The sequence below is a fragment of the Oratosquilla oratoria genome, chromosome 21 (genome assembly GCF_046742065.1).
Source record: "Oratosquilla oratoria isolate Oo_2021 chromosome 21, ASM4674206v1, whole genome shotgun sequence".
Classification (NCBI taxonomy): Eukaryota; Metazoa; Arthropoda; class Malacostraca; order Stomatopoda; family Squillidae; genus Oratosquilla; species Oratosquilla oratoria.
This window is the reverse complement of record NC_134797.1, coordinates 18,830,554-18,847,167: the sequence shown is the minus strand read 5'-3', so window position 1 is coordinate 18,847,167 and position 16,614 is coordinate 18,830,554. Positions and strand designations below refer to the sequence as shown.

Here is a 16,614-nt window from a genome sequence, read left to right as displayed (position 1 = left end):
TCAAGATACCTCAGTATGAGTATACACTGTAGTAAGAATGATGAAGACCAAAGTGTATTTCAACCTCACTAGTATTGCACACTCACCAACAAGAGTAACCCTAACAGCAGCATGTTGTAGTCAGCTACATAAGTCTATGAATTCAAAACTAGATATATATGGAGAATAAAGGACATAACCCTATAAATGCAGCTCCTTTCCTTCTACTGGTGTAGTCTGATCAGTGGTACATGTACCTCTTGTATGATCTCACTACTGCCTGGTTTCCAAACCTCAGAAAGAATCACTATATCCGTTCTACGACCCCTAAGCTCGTTAGTACAAAGGGCAATCACTTGTCTTTGGAGAAGGAGAGAATATTCTAGGCCCCAACATGAAAAACCCATCAGGGGTTCACCCCAGATCTAGTTCAACATGCTTATACCTCATTTGCAATATCTTGGCAGTCCACATAACCTGTAGGACTTCCATCTCCAGGCACTGTGGGGATGCCAAGCACAGCAACCACATGGGTTAGTGACACATAATAGGGCTTGATGGGCATAAGGAATTCATATGCCCATATGATGGTTTTATCTTTCATCCATCTGGGTATCCAACACACCCTAATCACTGGCAGAAAAGCAATCCAATGCCTGGTTTAATCATTGGCAATCTTAATATGTGGCAGGCAGTACAGAGTTAGATGGTATCAACAAGACAACTGTGCTTCACCTTACAATGTATAGTATCAATATTATCTATCTGTAAATTAGACTGTGAATCTATGATTTGTGAATGAGTCATAGGGAAAAGTTTAAAGAACACTTCAAATGGTATTGTAACACTGCATAGAAATAAGTACATCCTTTGTATAACACACCGAGTAACTTCCTGAGATGCATCCATGGAATTAATGGATGGGCTTCTACCCTGTGGTCGCTGCTGTATTTTTTCAATTTCTGCCTCTAAACTCCTCGTGTATTCCTCTGACCGCTCTCGAAGCTTCCGTTCTTTACTTGCTTCTGCTTCTGATTCTTCTACTCGAGCCTGTTTGGAAACATGAATTATCCATCATGAGTTTTTTATATAACTACATACTTGTACATACAAACATACATCAAAAAGCCCTTTCCCCTTTATAAATTGGGTGACCTCAGATCATACACCCATTCTAAACCCACACCCATCCAAAAATGTAATTTTCGCAGGAAAATTAATTTTTCCCTGATACAAACTCTTCGGTACTCCTTACAATAGGATACTTTCGCGTAGCACGAATATTTCTACTGCAAAATTAAAATCCTCATTCTGTGGGTCTGGGCAACGCTTATCCTCAGTAAGGGGCCCCATTGGGGCAAGGGGGGGGGCCTTGCCCTCCACCACAAGTCTCGCACACTATAACCATTCTCTTCGCAGTAGTGACCGCGTTAACATCTCTCTACTATACATGTTTAGTTTTTATCGGTTTCCCCCTTAATGGGCCGATTCTCAGTCAAACTCCATTATTAGCGTGGCAGCGAACCGTTAATTACTCAACGGTTCTATGTTTACGTATGGGCCGAAAATCAAGCAACCCGCTTCGATTGTCGCCAGCTCACTCCCAGGACGCTAAGGAGTTCGTCGTCCTTCAATTTCATCGGGGTTTTCCCTACGCCATCCTGTGTCCTGGAATTTATTAAGTGCTTCTCCCTTTCCTGTATTATTCCCTTAACCGCCACCGGGTATCCTACCCTTCACTGTAAGTATGGAATCTGGTTCCAGTATTGTTGTTGTTCAAGATGGGTTGTGTGCCTTCGCCGAAGGGAGATACCTTTGTCTCACCCCCCTTACCGCCAGCCCAAGTGGATCCTCACATTTGGTGTTTCAAGTGTATAGCTCTTAAGTGTTCACCTTCATCCCCGTGTGAGACGTGCATTCAGTGAGATGATAGTCAGTGTTCCATGTACTTTCATGTTCACAGGAAAGCACATGCAGGGGAAAAGGTGCGCAAGCATAGAAAATGGCTTCCCTCTTCACCCCCCAAAAACAAGAGAAGGCAGACTACGGCTTCAGAGGAGACGAGAAATTCTCTCCCTCCTCCATGGAGTAGTAGACAGGAAGCCAAGTTGTCCTTTGTTCCTTTAACCAGGACGGTTAGCGTAGACGGACATGCGCCTCAGGCCACCTCTAGCTACCGTTCCTGTACGAGATTTTTCCCGGATGAGGTCGCTTGCGGCTTGCCCTCGACCCATCCCGGAAACTCGACGGTCCCTCCTCCAAAGCGTAGTAGCCAGGAAAGTGGTACAACGTCCACCTCGAGTCATTCTCAGGCTAAGTTGTCCTCTATTCCTTCAACCAGGACGGTTAGCGTAGACGGACATGCGCCTCAGGCCACCTCTAGCTACCGTTCCTGTACGAGTTTTTCCCGGATGAGGTCGCTTGCGGCTTGCCCTCGACCCATCCCGGATACTCGACGGTCCCTCCTCCAAAGCGTAGTAGCCAGGAAGGTGGTACAACGTCCACTTCGAGTCATTCTCAGGCTAAATTGTCCTCTCTTCCTTCAACCAGGACGGTTAGCATAGACGGACATGCGCCTCAGGCCACCTCTAGCTACCGCTCCTGTATGACATTTTTCCCGGATGTGGTCGCTTGCGGCTTGCCCCCGACGCATCCCGGAAACTCGACGCCGGCACGGACAAAGAACCCGGGTTCAAAGACAAAGAGCCCCTTAGTCTCTTCTACTCAGGAATCCCGCAGTACGCACAACACCCACCGTAGGAAGAGCCGGGTGATCAACGGTAAACTTTCCATGACCTTTGCTCACGAGGACAGAGATCAGGGACGAGGTTGCAGACGCGGTGTTTCTCGCTGACCGGACAGGCGCCAGCTACGACGGCGACGACGTCCACAGCGCCGGGGATGAGAGGGCAAGTTACCAAACTTCGCAGGATTCCCAGTCGGAATCCCCGATGGTTGTTACACCCTCCTGCTCAGAGATCCTCTCTAAAGTTAGGAGAGCTAATCAACTGAGCCTTCCACAAGAAGTGGAAGTCACGTTCGAGTCTGAAATCTTCAGGACGGGCAATTCTCAAACAACAAAACCAACTCCCATGGAGTACACAGCGGTACGAGCCATGAACCAGGCCTCCGACGCACTCACAAAGCGGGCAACCGAAAAACCGCGCTGGCGCTCTGTTCCAGTGGAACAGCAAAAACGCTTCTACTTCCCATCAGGGACAAACCTTAAGCAGCCTTGATCCCGGCTCGGTTACCAGAGCTTGTCAAAGCAGACGTGGATTCACTGCTCAGAAGAAACGTCATCCTTTCCGGCAGAGAATCCAGGGACCTCGTTCAGGGCCTGGCTCTCTCTCTCGCGGTGCACTCCTGGCTGGAACGTGTCTTGGCTTCAGTAAGGGAGTTTTTACCCGGGCTGCAACCCAAAGGGGAATGCAACCTCCAGGCTCTATGGGAAAGTTCGAGCAGAGCTCTGAAGCATCAAGCGGCCTGCCTCTTAACGTCTTGGGCCAACATTGAGTCCCGCAGGAGAGACACCGTCCTAAGAGACCCCAGTGATCCCCTCCTCAGAGAAATTTATGCTCCATTGAAGAGAGCCCCCCTTCTAACCCGCATGCTGATTCCCTACCCCTCCACTCCAAGTCGAAATGGCAGACAGGAAAGCCCCGTCCCTTTACGACTAGAGATCCTAGACGCAAACATTATAGAGGCTCCGGACTCCCCCACAGGAATCCTAGGAATTCGCCAACCCCTCCGCACAAGATAGGGGGTTGCCTCTCCCTCTACTGGAGAGCATGGGAAGAGGCCGGGGCGGAAGACTGGACCTACTAAGTCATTAAGACAGGCTATTGTCTTCCCTTTCCCACTGTCCCAAACCTCTCCCCCTATCCCATCCAAGTCAGCAGCTTCCACCCGGACTCGGCTCGTGGGCGGGCCCTAGCGGAGGAATCCTCCGTTCTGCTCCAGAAAGGAGCTTTAGAGGAAGTCTCGACTCCGGATCCAGGGTTCTACGCAAGGCTATTCCTAGTAGAAAAGACAACAGGGGTGTGGAGACCAGTCATCTATTTGTCTCCACTCAACAAGTTCCTTTCCCTGACGAAATTCCGAATGGACACCCCAGAGTCCGTAAGGGCGTCTATCAGGGAAGGGGACTTCATGGTGTCTCTGGACCTCCAAGATGCCTATTTCCACATACCAGTGCATCCCTACTCCAGGAAATTCCTCAGAATCATCCACAGGGGCAACACCTTCCACTTCCCCTGCCTCTGCTTCGGACTTTCCACAGCACCCCAAGTCTTCTCCAGTGTGTTCAACCTCGTTTCAGCGTGGTCCCACTCCAGGGGAATTCAACTACTCCGTTACTTGGATAACTGGCTGATCCTTGCACATTCCGCCCAGCTATGCCAAGAACACCTGAGAATGGTCCTAACCTTTGTACTGAAATTGGGCAGTAGTCAACCCAGAAAAGTCAGATTTCTTACCAAGACAGAGAGTCACGTACCTGGGTATGGTCCTGGACTCCTCCCTAATGGAGTCCTTCCCAGTAGAAAAGGGGATCCAGAATCTCGCTTCTCTAGTTGCACAGGCACTATCGACCAGGTTCCTAACGGCGACACAATGCCAAATCCTCCTGGGCCATATGGCCTCCATAGAGAAATTAATCCCCAGGAGTAGACAAAGAATGCGACCGCTACAGTGGCTCCTCAAGTCTCAGTGGGCCCCGCAAGAGGGAGAACCCCTACAACACATCTCCCTCACCGAAGAAGTCAAGGATTCTCTTCTCTGGTGGAAGGCCCATGCAACCTTCTCATGGGGATGCCCCTCGGCCCATCTCCCCCCGAAGTCCTCCTGTTCTCCGATGCCTCCAAGGAGGGCTGGGGAGCCCACCTCAACGACGATCACATCAGCGGTTCCTGGTCCACAGTCGAGCAGACAGCCCATATCAATTGGCTCGAGTTGAAAGCAGTACTCCTGGCTCTCCGTCACTTCAAGGATCAAGTCTCAGGAAAAGTAGTGGGCATAATGTCGGACAATTCCTCGGTAGTACCCTACCTGAACGAGCAAGGGGGGCAGTCTCCCAGGAACTATGCCTTCTGATGATGGACATCCTCAACCTAGCCAAGAATCTCCAGGTGTCACTCAAAGCCCGCTACATCCCGGGGAAGAGGAATGTCTGGGCGGACCACCTCGGCAGGAAGAATCAGATAATCAACACAGAATGGTCCCTCTATCGAGAGGTAGCGAACTTCATCCTCAGCAAATGGGGCTCCCCTCTAGTGGACCTTTTTGCAATGAGATGGAATCACCAACTCCCAATATATTTCAGCCCTTTCCCAGATCCTCTGGCAGCAGGAGAAGATGCTCTTCTGCAAAGTTGGGACAACCTGGATTCCTACGCTTTCCCACCATTTCCCTTGCTCCAGAAGGTACTCCTGAGAGCAAGACACGCATCCTACCTTCGGATGACTTTGATTGCTCCTTGGTGGCCCGAAGCCCCATGGTTTCCAGACGCCCTCGAGCTAGCAGTAGAAGAGCCTCTGGCCCTTCAGGGAAGACCAGATCTTCTGTATCCACCCATCAACGGGCCTTGGCACAAGAACCCTTCAGCACTCAATCTTCACGCATTCAGACTATGGTCCGGATCCTCCTAAAGAAGGGTTTTCCCAGAGAAGTGGCAGAGGACATGTCCGCTCCTATTCGCTCTTCCTCAGCTAACCTTTATCAAGGGAAATGCAATGCCTTTGCAAAATGGTGCCACTCCAGGAAGTTAGTCCCAGATCGAGCCACCATTCCTGAGATCGCCTCCTTCCACTTCCTCAGGAAGTCCAAGAAGATCTCCCTCTCGGCAGTACAAGGCTATAGGGCAGCTCTAAATCAGGTGTTTTCTCTGAAGGGCATGGTCCTAGCCCTTTCACCAGAAATTTCCATGCTCTTCAGGCACTTCAAAGATCATGCCCCCCCAGGGAAATCAGTTCTCCTCCGCGGGATGTGGCATTAGTCCTGAACTCTCTGAGGGGTCCCCCTTACGAACCTCTCCGAGAGGCACATCTGAAGGACCTCACCTAGAGGACAGTTTTTTCTGCTAGCCCTGGCATCTTCCAAGAGAGTAGGGGAGTTACATGCCATCTCTTATAGAGTCGCCCATTCCAAAGGATGGAAAGAGGTCTCCTTCACTTTCATGCCTCAATTCATTGCCAAAAACCAAGATCCTGCCAAATCCGACCCTAGATTCTGGTCCTTTAGTGTTCCGTCCTTAGACGAATTTGCAGGGGGAGAATAGACTGAAACAGTTCTATGCCCGGTACAAGCCATCCGGACCTACCTCAAGAGAACCAAACATCTTCGACCAAAATTAAAGAGGTTGTTCATCTCTACTAAAGGTAGCCCATCACTAAGAATTCCATTTCTTACTGGACAATGGAAGTCATCCGCAGAGCCTGCGACATGAACCACACAGATTGTCCATGACCTGAGGGCAGTAGCGACCTCCCTAGTCATCAGAAAGAATCTGTCAGTCAACCAGGTTCTTCAAGCAGGTATATGGAAGAGCCAGAATACGTTCACTTCCTTTTACCTCAAAGAAGTTATGCGGGAATCTTTAGGGAACTTCTCTTTGGGCCCCATAGTGGCCGCCCAAGAAGTCCTGAAAATGATATACCCCTCCTCAAGAGCACACAGCCGACCCTGACAACTCATCCAGGTTCTGGCTCGGCAACTGCAGGGATAACTTTCCAAAGTCCTTCTCATACTCTTACATTCCCTTACCTTACCCGCGGGCTCTCAAGCATTCCAAGGGAATCAATTCAAGCCCTTCAGTGGTACAAAAGTGATTATAACCTGTCTGTCTCCACTCCAGGGAACAGAAAGGTGTGCACTTCAAAGTGAGGGGAATGTATAGGGGTCTGGTCAACATAGTCTTAGCACACTAGATTTTCCTTACAGCAGTTTCCCAGGCTAGATAACAACTTCCTTCCCTCCTAAGTCCGAGTCTCCTATTGTAAGGAGTACCGAAGAGTTTGTATTCTTCGGAACAAATGTAATTTTCGCAGGAAAATTAATTTTTCCCTCCTATTTCAGCTCCTCATTGATGAGGAGTAATCCCTAACCCCCTCTATACTGTTCAGATCATGAGGTCATACAGCAAGACACAGCACCTCTACAGTAGAACACAATAGCAAAACCTGGTTTACCCCCACTGATTCATTACATGGTGCGCCCTCCTTACCCACTCAAGAAATATATCCATACATATCCCAAAAGGCTTATTCTCCCTTACAAGGAATAGAGAAATAAAAAATAAAAAAGTTATATATATATATATATATATATATATATATATAACATACACATACATACATACATACATATAACAAAGGCTTTTTCCCCCTTACAAGGGTGGTAGCCAAAACACTCATAAAAACCACTCCCACCCATTCCATCCCCAACATACTCCAACTCCCCTCCACCCTCTTATCTTGGCCACCTCCTGGATGACAGGTCATTCCTGCATCTTCCCTACCGCCCTGGGTCAGAAGCAGTACCGCAAGACACAGCACATACACTGCAAGGTGGTTCATTAAATCTCTGTCCCCTCATGCAGAAAAGAAGATGGGGAGAAATCCCTTTGGGCTGTGTCAATCTATTTTTCACACATACTCCCTCACCCCCCATCCCCCCACCCACTCCCAATGAAGGCATAAAATCCACTCCCACCCATTTCATCCCCACATACTCCACTCCCATTCATCCCCCTCCCTCCCTCTATCTTGGCTCCTCCTGAATGATGGGTCATCCCTGCATCTCGCCCACTGCCCTGGGTCAGAAGCAGTGTTGCAAGACACAGTACATCCACAGCAAGGCCACTTCATTAAATCGGCAACACCCCCCCTCTCCGTCTCCTCATGCAGAAAGAGAGATGGGTAGAAATCCCTTCAGGCTGCATCAAATTATTTTTTCATGCATACTCCCTTACCACCCATCCCCCACCCACTCCCTTTTACATATCACAGCATCATCCATACACAACCATTCTCCATTCACCCCTGTCTTCTGTCCTCTCCAGTTCTTCCTAAACACACATTCCCCCTCTTCCCCAATGTCCCTTTCACCCCATCCATCCATCTCATCCTAGGTCACCCCCTCATGTTCACTCCCTCCACATCTGCCTTCCACACCTCTTTTACTAATCTTTCTTCACTCATTCTTTCCATGTGTCCAAAACATCCAAATATTCTTTCATCAACCATATCTCCCAATGCCCTTTCCAACCCTGTTCTCCTCCTCACCTCCTCTTTTCTCACTCTATCCAGGCTAGTAACCCCTATCACACTTCTAAGGCACCTCATCTCAAACACACATTCAAACTTCTCCATTCCTCCCTTATGTTACATGTTTCTGCCCCATACAGAGCTGTCAGCACAATCACTCCTTCATACAATCTCCTCTCAGCATCCATTACCAAATGTCTATTTCTAATTACACTTTGTAATCCCCCAAGGCATTTACTTGCTTCTCTCAATCTACATTCTACCTCTACCTACACTCCTCATTTTCCAGCCACATTCAGGGACAAAAACATTGTACAAAAATTACTCAAGGAGCAATACTCTATCACCTGCACTATTTAAACTCTTTAAAAGTGACCTCCTCATTCCAAATTCAGAGCATAACATTAAAGATCTCATACATACATATACATATACCAAAGGCTCCCTCTCCCTACACGGGGGGTAGCCAAAAAGAAAAAGGCACAGAAACCACTCCCACCCACTCCATTTCCCATAGATTCCACTCCCATCCACCCTCCTCCCTTCCTCATATCTTGGCACCTCCTGGATGACGGGTCATCCCTACATCCTGTCCACTGCCCTGGGTCAGAAGCAGTGTCGCAAGACACAGCACATCCACAGCACGGCCGCTTCATAAATTCGGTGTCTCCCCCTTTCCTTCCCCCCATGCAGAAAAGGAGAAGACGGGGAGAAATCCCTTCAGGCTGCATCAAATTTTTTTCTCATACATACTTCTTCACCACCCCATCCCCAACCCACTCCCCCTCATGCATCACAGCATCATCTATACACAACCCTTCTCCATTCACCCCTATCTTCTGTCCTCTCCCGTCCTTCCTCAACAGACATTCCTCTCATTTGTAATGCCCCTTTCACCCCATCCATCCATCTCATCCTAGGACACTCCCTCATATTCACTCCTTCCACCTCTGCCTTCCACACTTCTTTTACTAATCTTTCTTCACTCATTCTGTCCAAACCATCCTAATACTCTTTCATCAACCCTATCTCCCAGTTCCCTTTCCACCCCTGTTCTCCTCCTCACCTCTTCATTTCTCACTCTATCCATCCTAGTAACCCCTATCATACTTCTCAGACATTTAATCTCAAACACATTCAAACTCCTCTCTTCCTCTCTCATGTTCCATGTTTCTGCCCCATACAATGCTGTTGGCACAATCACTCCTTCATACAATCTCCTCTTAGCATCCATTCCCAGATGTCTATTTCTCATTACGCTTTTCAATCCACCAAGGCATTTACTTGCTTCTCTCAATCTACATTCTACCTCATACATACATATTATAATTATATTTCTCTGAACAGCCATCTACCTACCTCCAACTCCCTCCGCAACTTCTCTGCCCTTCTCAAGTCCTGCCTCAAAGTATCAATTTTTTGCATGGCCGCTTCAAGTTCTTCTTCTTTATCTCGTACCTGCCGGGACATTTTTTGTTTCTGATTACGCAGTTCTGTCAGCCTGAAAGGAATAGATGGAAAATTAATCTGTCTTCTTTTCTTTTTTCCATTACAAAAATACACGTAAAAGCCTGTTAAACAAGATGTTGTGGTTATATATCTCAGTTTATCTAATTTGAGAAAACACTGATGAGAATGAGGAGACTGAAAAAGTGACACACACACACACATACCAAGACAGAAACTAGAAAAGGTGTACATTAAGTGCTAGTTCAACAGAAGATGCAGTGAGGCAAAAGATTGAAGAGATAAAGCTTGGGAAAGATTGAAAAAAAAAAAAAAAAAAAAAAAAAAAAAAAAAAAAATGGAAAGTGGCAAATATACATCAACCATGGCAATGAATATGTCAAAGTGTATTGAGAGGAAAAAAGAAACTACAAAAAAGACATCATAGAAAAATATAAAGATCAACCCAAACTATTCTAAAGATATGAGAATGGTAAACTTAAAAATAAACAGGAAATGGTAAAACTATACCATGGAAATATAGAATATACAGAAGATCTAGAAATGGCTGAAGCCATAAACAACCACTTCAAGTCAGTTTTCACTAGAGAAAAAGTACAGCATTGAGACAAAGAAATATAAGTGCAATCACCCCCATGAGGGAAATAACAATAACACAAAAAGAAATAATGGATCAATTTATGACACAGAAGGAAATAAAAGACCAAATAAAATAACTTGATGTCAGATAATCACACGATCCACATGGATTTGCAAACTAGATGTTAAAAGAATGCATAGATGAGCTGCCACACAAAATATACAAGATACAAGGGGGTGCTGAAAAGTTCCTGGCTTTATGGGTATCATGAAAGGGTAGATTTGTTACTTTTACAGGGGAGGTAGGACAACTATTTTGGAGAAGATGGGCAAAGAAAGTATGATGGTATACAATATATCTTTTTCCTTTTTGCAGGTTCAATGCATGATGGCAGCACCTACAGTGGATTTTGGTAAAATTGAAGGTCCTCTTCTTGCAAGGCAAAAGGGCAGTGGAAATCCATGGCGAGATGAAGGACGTCTTGAAGGATGACTGTCCATCATACTCTACAGTGAAAATGTGGGTGTCAAGGTTTCAGACGGGTCATTTCGAGGTCACAGATTAACCCCGGTCAGGACGGCCAACTTCAGCAACCACAGAGGAGAAAGCCGATGCTGTGCACGTCATGATTCTCGAGGACCGCCAGATTTCAGCTAAAGTCATAGATTAGACTCTAGGGATTTCCCACAAAAGAGTTGGCCACATCATTCACAACATTCTGGGCATGAGAAAGCTTTCCGCAAAATGGGTGCCGAAATGCCTGAACGCAGATCAGAAGCACATCAGAGTGACAACATCAAAGGCGATTTTGGACCGGTTTGCAGTGGGGATGGCCTATTTTATGGCTCATTTAGTCACCATGGATGAAACTTGGCTTCACTATGATCCAATGGAATGGCGACACAGCAGTTCACTGCGTCCAAAGAAGTTTCGGACCCAGAAGTCAGCTGGAAAGGTACTGACTTCAGTGTTCTGGGACAAAGATGGAGTACTTCTCATAAAATACCTGCCAAAGGGTCGCACCATCAACACAGAATACTACATGTCTATGTTGGACAAATTGTGTGAAGCTTTGAAGCAGAAACACCATGGAAAGTTGAGACATGGTGTCCTCTTTTTGCAGGACAATGCACCAGCACACACAGCACATGAAACTCTACGGAAAATATGCGACCTTGGCTTCAAATTGATAGACCACCTGCCTTACTCCTCAGACCTGCCCCCCCCCCCCAATTATCACCTCTTTCCACAACTGAAGAAACATCTCAAGGTAATGAAATTTCACTCCAATTCAAAAGTGATCACTGCTACAGAGGCCTGGTTGGAGGCCAAACCTTCCGAATTCTTTTTTTCAGGGCTTAGAAAAACTGAAGGACTGTTGTAACAAGTGTGTGAATCTGAGAGGGGAATTGCTGAATAAAATCATAATTCACTGATCTTCTTGTATTTTCTTTTACCCAAAGCCAGGAACTTTTCAGAACCCCCTCATAATTGATTACTCACTTAAAGAAGGAAAGATACTACAGGATTGGAAAAATGCAAATATTGTACCAATATATTAAAGAGGGGACAAGGAAAATCCAACATAGACCGGTCTCCCTTACAAGCACAATAGCAAAAATATGTGAAAAAGTCATCAAAAGTAGATGGGTTAAACATCTGGAAGAAAAAAATATACTGAATCCAACACAATTTGTTTTTAGACAAGGAAGATTACATGTCACCCACTTGATTTGCTTCTACGCAAGACTAATAGAAATAATACAAGAAATTGATGGGCAGATTGTGCTTTTCTAAATCTACAAAAAGCATTTGATAAAGTACCACGCAAAAAGCTACTAAGAAAAATGGAATCAATAGGTGGTATTAAAGGAAAATTATTGGAATGGATGGAAGATTTCTTGACTGGGAGAAAAATGAGGGACATACTTAAGAGACCAATACTTGACCTGGGAGGGAATAATAAGTGGTGTCCCACAAGGTTTGGTATTGGCTCCGATTATGTTTACCATATATATATATGACATGGATGAAGGTGTGGAATGTTATATGAACTTCTTTGCAGATGATGCAAAAATATTAAAGAAAGTACAGAGGAAGATTGTGATTCACTACAGAAATCCTTAGATAAAGTCTGAAAATGGAGTCAAAAGTAGGTGGTGAACTTAACATCAAGAAATGTAGTATAAAGGAGTTTGGAAAAAGTAAAAATAGAATAGTGAGGAAATACAAAATTGGTGCAGAGGAAGTAAAAAAAGTGAGCTCGGAAAGGGACTTAGAAGTAATTATCAGCAAAGATATGTCACCAGAGAAGCATATCAACAAAATACTTGGATAAACCTTCAATTTACTAAGGTCATTGAAAGTGGCTTTTGACTATCTGGATGAGGAAATGGTAAAGAAAATATTAGTTACACTGATAAGACCAAGACTGGACTATGCTGTGACACTATGGACACCCAGTACTAAAGAGAATATAAAGAAATTAGAAAGGATACAAAGAGCCAAGTTGTTTGAATGTGTTTGAGATGAGGTGTCTGAGAAGTATGATAGGGGTTACTAGGCTGGACAGAGTGAGAAATGAGTAGGTGAAGAGGAGAACAGGGGTGAAAAGGGAGTTGGGAGATAGGGTGGATGAAAGAGTATTTGGATGGTTTGGACACATGGAAAGAATGAGTGAAGAAAGATGAGTAAAAGAGGTGTGAAAGGCAGATGTGGAAGGAGTAAACATGAGGGGGCAACCTAGGATGAGATGGATGGATGGGGTGAAAGGGGCTTTGGGGAAGAGGGGAATGTCTGTTGAGGAAGGACAGGAGAGGACAGAAGATAGGGGTGAATGGAGAATGGTTGTATATGGATGATGTTGAGATGCATGAGATGGAGTGGGTGGGGGATGGGAGGTTAGGGAGTGTGTGCAAGAAAAATTTGACACAGCCCAAAGGGCTTTCTCTCCGTCTTCTCCTTTTTTGCATGAGGGGACAGTGATAGTTTTTTTTTTTTTTTTTTTTTTATTTTTTTTTTTTTTTTTTTGCCGATTTAATGAAGTGACCTTGCTTTGGATGTGCTGTGTCTTGCAATACTGCTTCTGACCCAGGGCAGTGGATAAGATGCAGGGGGTGGAGGGGAGTGGAGTGTGATAGGGATGGAATAATTGGAAGTGTTTTTTTGCCATTGTTTTTTGGCTACCTCCCTTATAAGGAGGAAAAAAGCCTTCGATATATGCATGTATGTACAAAGAGGAACAACAAAGACAGCACCAACACTTTCCAAATTGACATATGAACAAAGATTGTTCAAATTCAAACTACCAACCCTGGAACAAAGAAGAGAATGGGATGACCCGTCATCCAGGAGGTGCCAAGATAAGAGGGAGGGAAGAGGGTGGAGGGGAGTGGAGTGTGATAGGGATGGAATAATTGGAAGTGGTCTTTTGCCATTGTTTTTTGGCTACCTCCCTTATAAGGAGGAAAAAAGCCTTCGATATATGCATGTATGTACAAAGAGGAACAACAAAGACGGCACCAACACTTTCCAAATTGACATATGAACAAAGATTGTTCAAATTCAAACTACCAACCCTGGAACAAAGAAGAGAAAAGGGAGATCTACTATTTACAGAATTATGAAAGGGATGGAAGTCCTAGACTGAGATGATTTATTAAGGTAGAACAAGAGAAAAGCAAGAGGACTTAAAGAAACTCAAAAAGGATAGTTATAGAAGAGATCTGAAAAAAAGAATAGCTTCCCACACAGAATGGTGGATATCTGGAATAAATTGGGTGTTGCAACAGTGTGTGTGCAAATACTATTCAAGAATTTTTGAGAGAGAGAGAGAGAGAGAGAGAGAGAGAGAGAGAGAGAGAGAGAGTGTGTGTGTATTTACCTAGTTGTATTTACCTAGTTGTATTTTACGGGAAGGGGAGCTATGCTCGTGGGGTCCCGTCTTCATATCTCATTTTATCTAAACTATTTTTAAATTCATGTATTGTTTTTGCACACACCACTTTCTCATCTAACTTGTTCCAACTGTCTATTACTCTGTGAGGAAAGCTGTTCTTTTTCAAATCTCTTCTATAGCTGTCTTTTTTTATTTTCTTTCCGTGTCCTCTTGTATTTCTGTCATCCCATTTTATCAGATTCTCTCTATCAGTAATTTCTATGCCTTTCATGATTCTGTAAATAGCTATCAAATCTCCTCTCTCTCTTCTTTGCACTAGTGTCTGTAGTTCAAGTTTTTCTAGTCTCTCTTCATATGATAGTTTTGAGAGTGTTGGTGCCAATTTTGTAATTGCTCTTTGTATTCTTTCAAGTTTTCTTATACATTTTTTTGTACTTGGTGACCATATCGTTGCTGCATATTCCAATCTTGGTCTTATCAGGATGATTAGGATTTTCTTCACCATTTCTTCATCCAGGTATGTAAATGCAACTTTGATTGTTCTTATTAAATTATAAGTTTCTCCAAAAATCTTATTCATATGTTTCTCAGGTGACATATTATTCATAACAATGACTCCCAGGTCCTTCTCATTTTCTACCTTTTTTATTCCTTCTCCCAATTTATATGCTCCTGTTATTCTGTTTTTGCTTTTTCCAAATTCCATTATACTACACTTTTTTTGTATTGAACTCCATCTCCCACTTCCTACTCCATTCTTGTACTTTATTTAGATCTCTCTGTAGTGATTCACAATCTTCTTCAGTTTTCACTCTTTTCAGTAGTTTTGCATCATCTGCAAAGAAGCTCATATAGCTTTCTATTCCTTCATCCATATCATTAATATATATAGCAAACATTATTGGGGCCAGAACTGTTCCCTGCGGAACACCGCTTATTACTTCATCCCATTTTGAGTGCTGGTTTCTTATCACTACTCTCATTTTTCTTTCTTGCAAAAAGTCCTCCATCCAATTTAGTAGTTTGCCCTGTATTCCTCCTTCAGTTTCTAATTTCTTAAGCAACTTATGTGGTACTTTGTCAAAAGCTTTCTTTAGGTGTAGAAATGCACAGTCTACCCATCCATCTCTTTCTTGTATTATATCTATTAGCCTTGAATAGAAACATATTAAATTGGTGACGCATGATCGTCCTTGTCTGAATCCAAATTGCCTTGGATTTAACACTTTGTTTTTTTCTAAATATTTTACCCATCTACTTTTGATAATTCTTTCACAAATATTTGCTATTGTACTTGTTAGAGAGACTGGTCTATAGTTGGTAGGTTCTTCTTTATTTCCTCCTTTATATATAGGTACTATATTTGCTTTTTTCCAATCTTGTGGAACTTTTCCTTCTTTCAAGGAACTGTTTAGTATGCTATGTATTTTGTCTGCCAGTTCATTCCTGCATTCTTTCAGTATCCAGTTTGCTATTTCATCCGGTCCATGCAATTTTCTGACATCAAGATTACTCAAGTGTGTTAATATTTCATTCTTTGTTACTTCTATTTCTTCCATAGGGGGGACTTTCTCTTTCCATTCGTTCTCTTCAGGTTGTATGTTCTCCCTTGTAAACACTGATTTAAAATGTTTGTTCATAATTTCCGCCATTTCCATTTACTCAGTGTATTCAACTCCCTCCTGTCTTAATTTTTCCAAGTCTTGTTTGTTTTTCAGTTTATTGTTTACAAATCTGTAGAATAGTTTTGGTTGATCTTTACACTTTTCTATGATATCTTTTTCATATTTTCTCTTTTCCTCTCTGCACGTTTGTACATATTCATTTCTATAACAGGTATATATTTTCCATTTTTCAGGTCTGTCTTTTTTCCATCTGGTCCAGGCTTTGTCTCTTTTGTCTTTTAACTCCCTACAATTTCTGTTGTACCAGCATTTTACATTTTTTTTTTTCTTGTTTTTGTCTTGGGACATACTTTTCCACTCCTTTTTTGTAATTTTTTTTCAAAATATTCCATTTCTCTTCCACTGTTGTTTCTTCTTTGTATATTTCTTCCCAGTTTTCTTGTTGGAAGAATTCTCTTATTTTATCAAAGTTTGTTTTTTCATACATCACTTCCTTTTCTATATTGTTCATTTCTTTTCATATATTTTTCTTCATTAAGTTCCAGTTCAATCAATATGTGGTCACTTTTACTTATTGGTGTTTTATATTCAATCTTGTCCACTATTCTAGGTTCAGATGTAATTATTAAGTCTAGTCTCGACAGTTCTTCCTAGTGTTCTCCTGTATCCATTGTGTCATTGTATGGTCAGTAATCATCTCAAGTAGAGCGTTTCCCCATGAGCCGTCTCCACCCTTTACTGTCATTTCTTCCCAGTAGATTTCTTTGCAATTAAAGTCGCCCATCATAACTATTCTTCCTC

At 43.7% G+C, this 16,614-nt stretch overlaps 1 protein-coding gene across 17 annotated transcripts in view; it reads right to left on the bottom strand.

The window, feature by feature from the left end:
- The window catches only part of gek (serine/threonine-protein kinase gek), a 320,798-nt gene that overhangs the window by 147,940 nt on the left and 156,244 nt on the right, over positions 1 to 16,614 (bottom strand). For all 17 annotated transcript variants that reach the window (XM_076204399.1, XM_076204393.1, XM_076204402.1 and 14 more), the window contains 2 exons: positions 9,603 to 9,744; positions 863 to 1,029 (listed from right to left, as the gene is read on the bottom strand). In XM_076204399.1, coding sequence (XP_076060514.1) covers positions 863 to 1,029; positions 9,603 to 9,744 — 309 coding nt within the window. The remainder of the gene's footprint in view (positions 1 to 862; positions 1,030 to 9,602; positions 9,745 to 16,614) is intronic.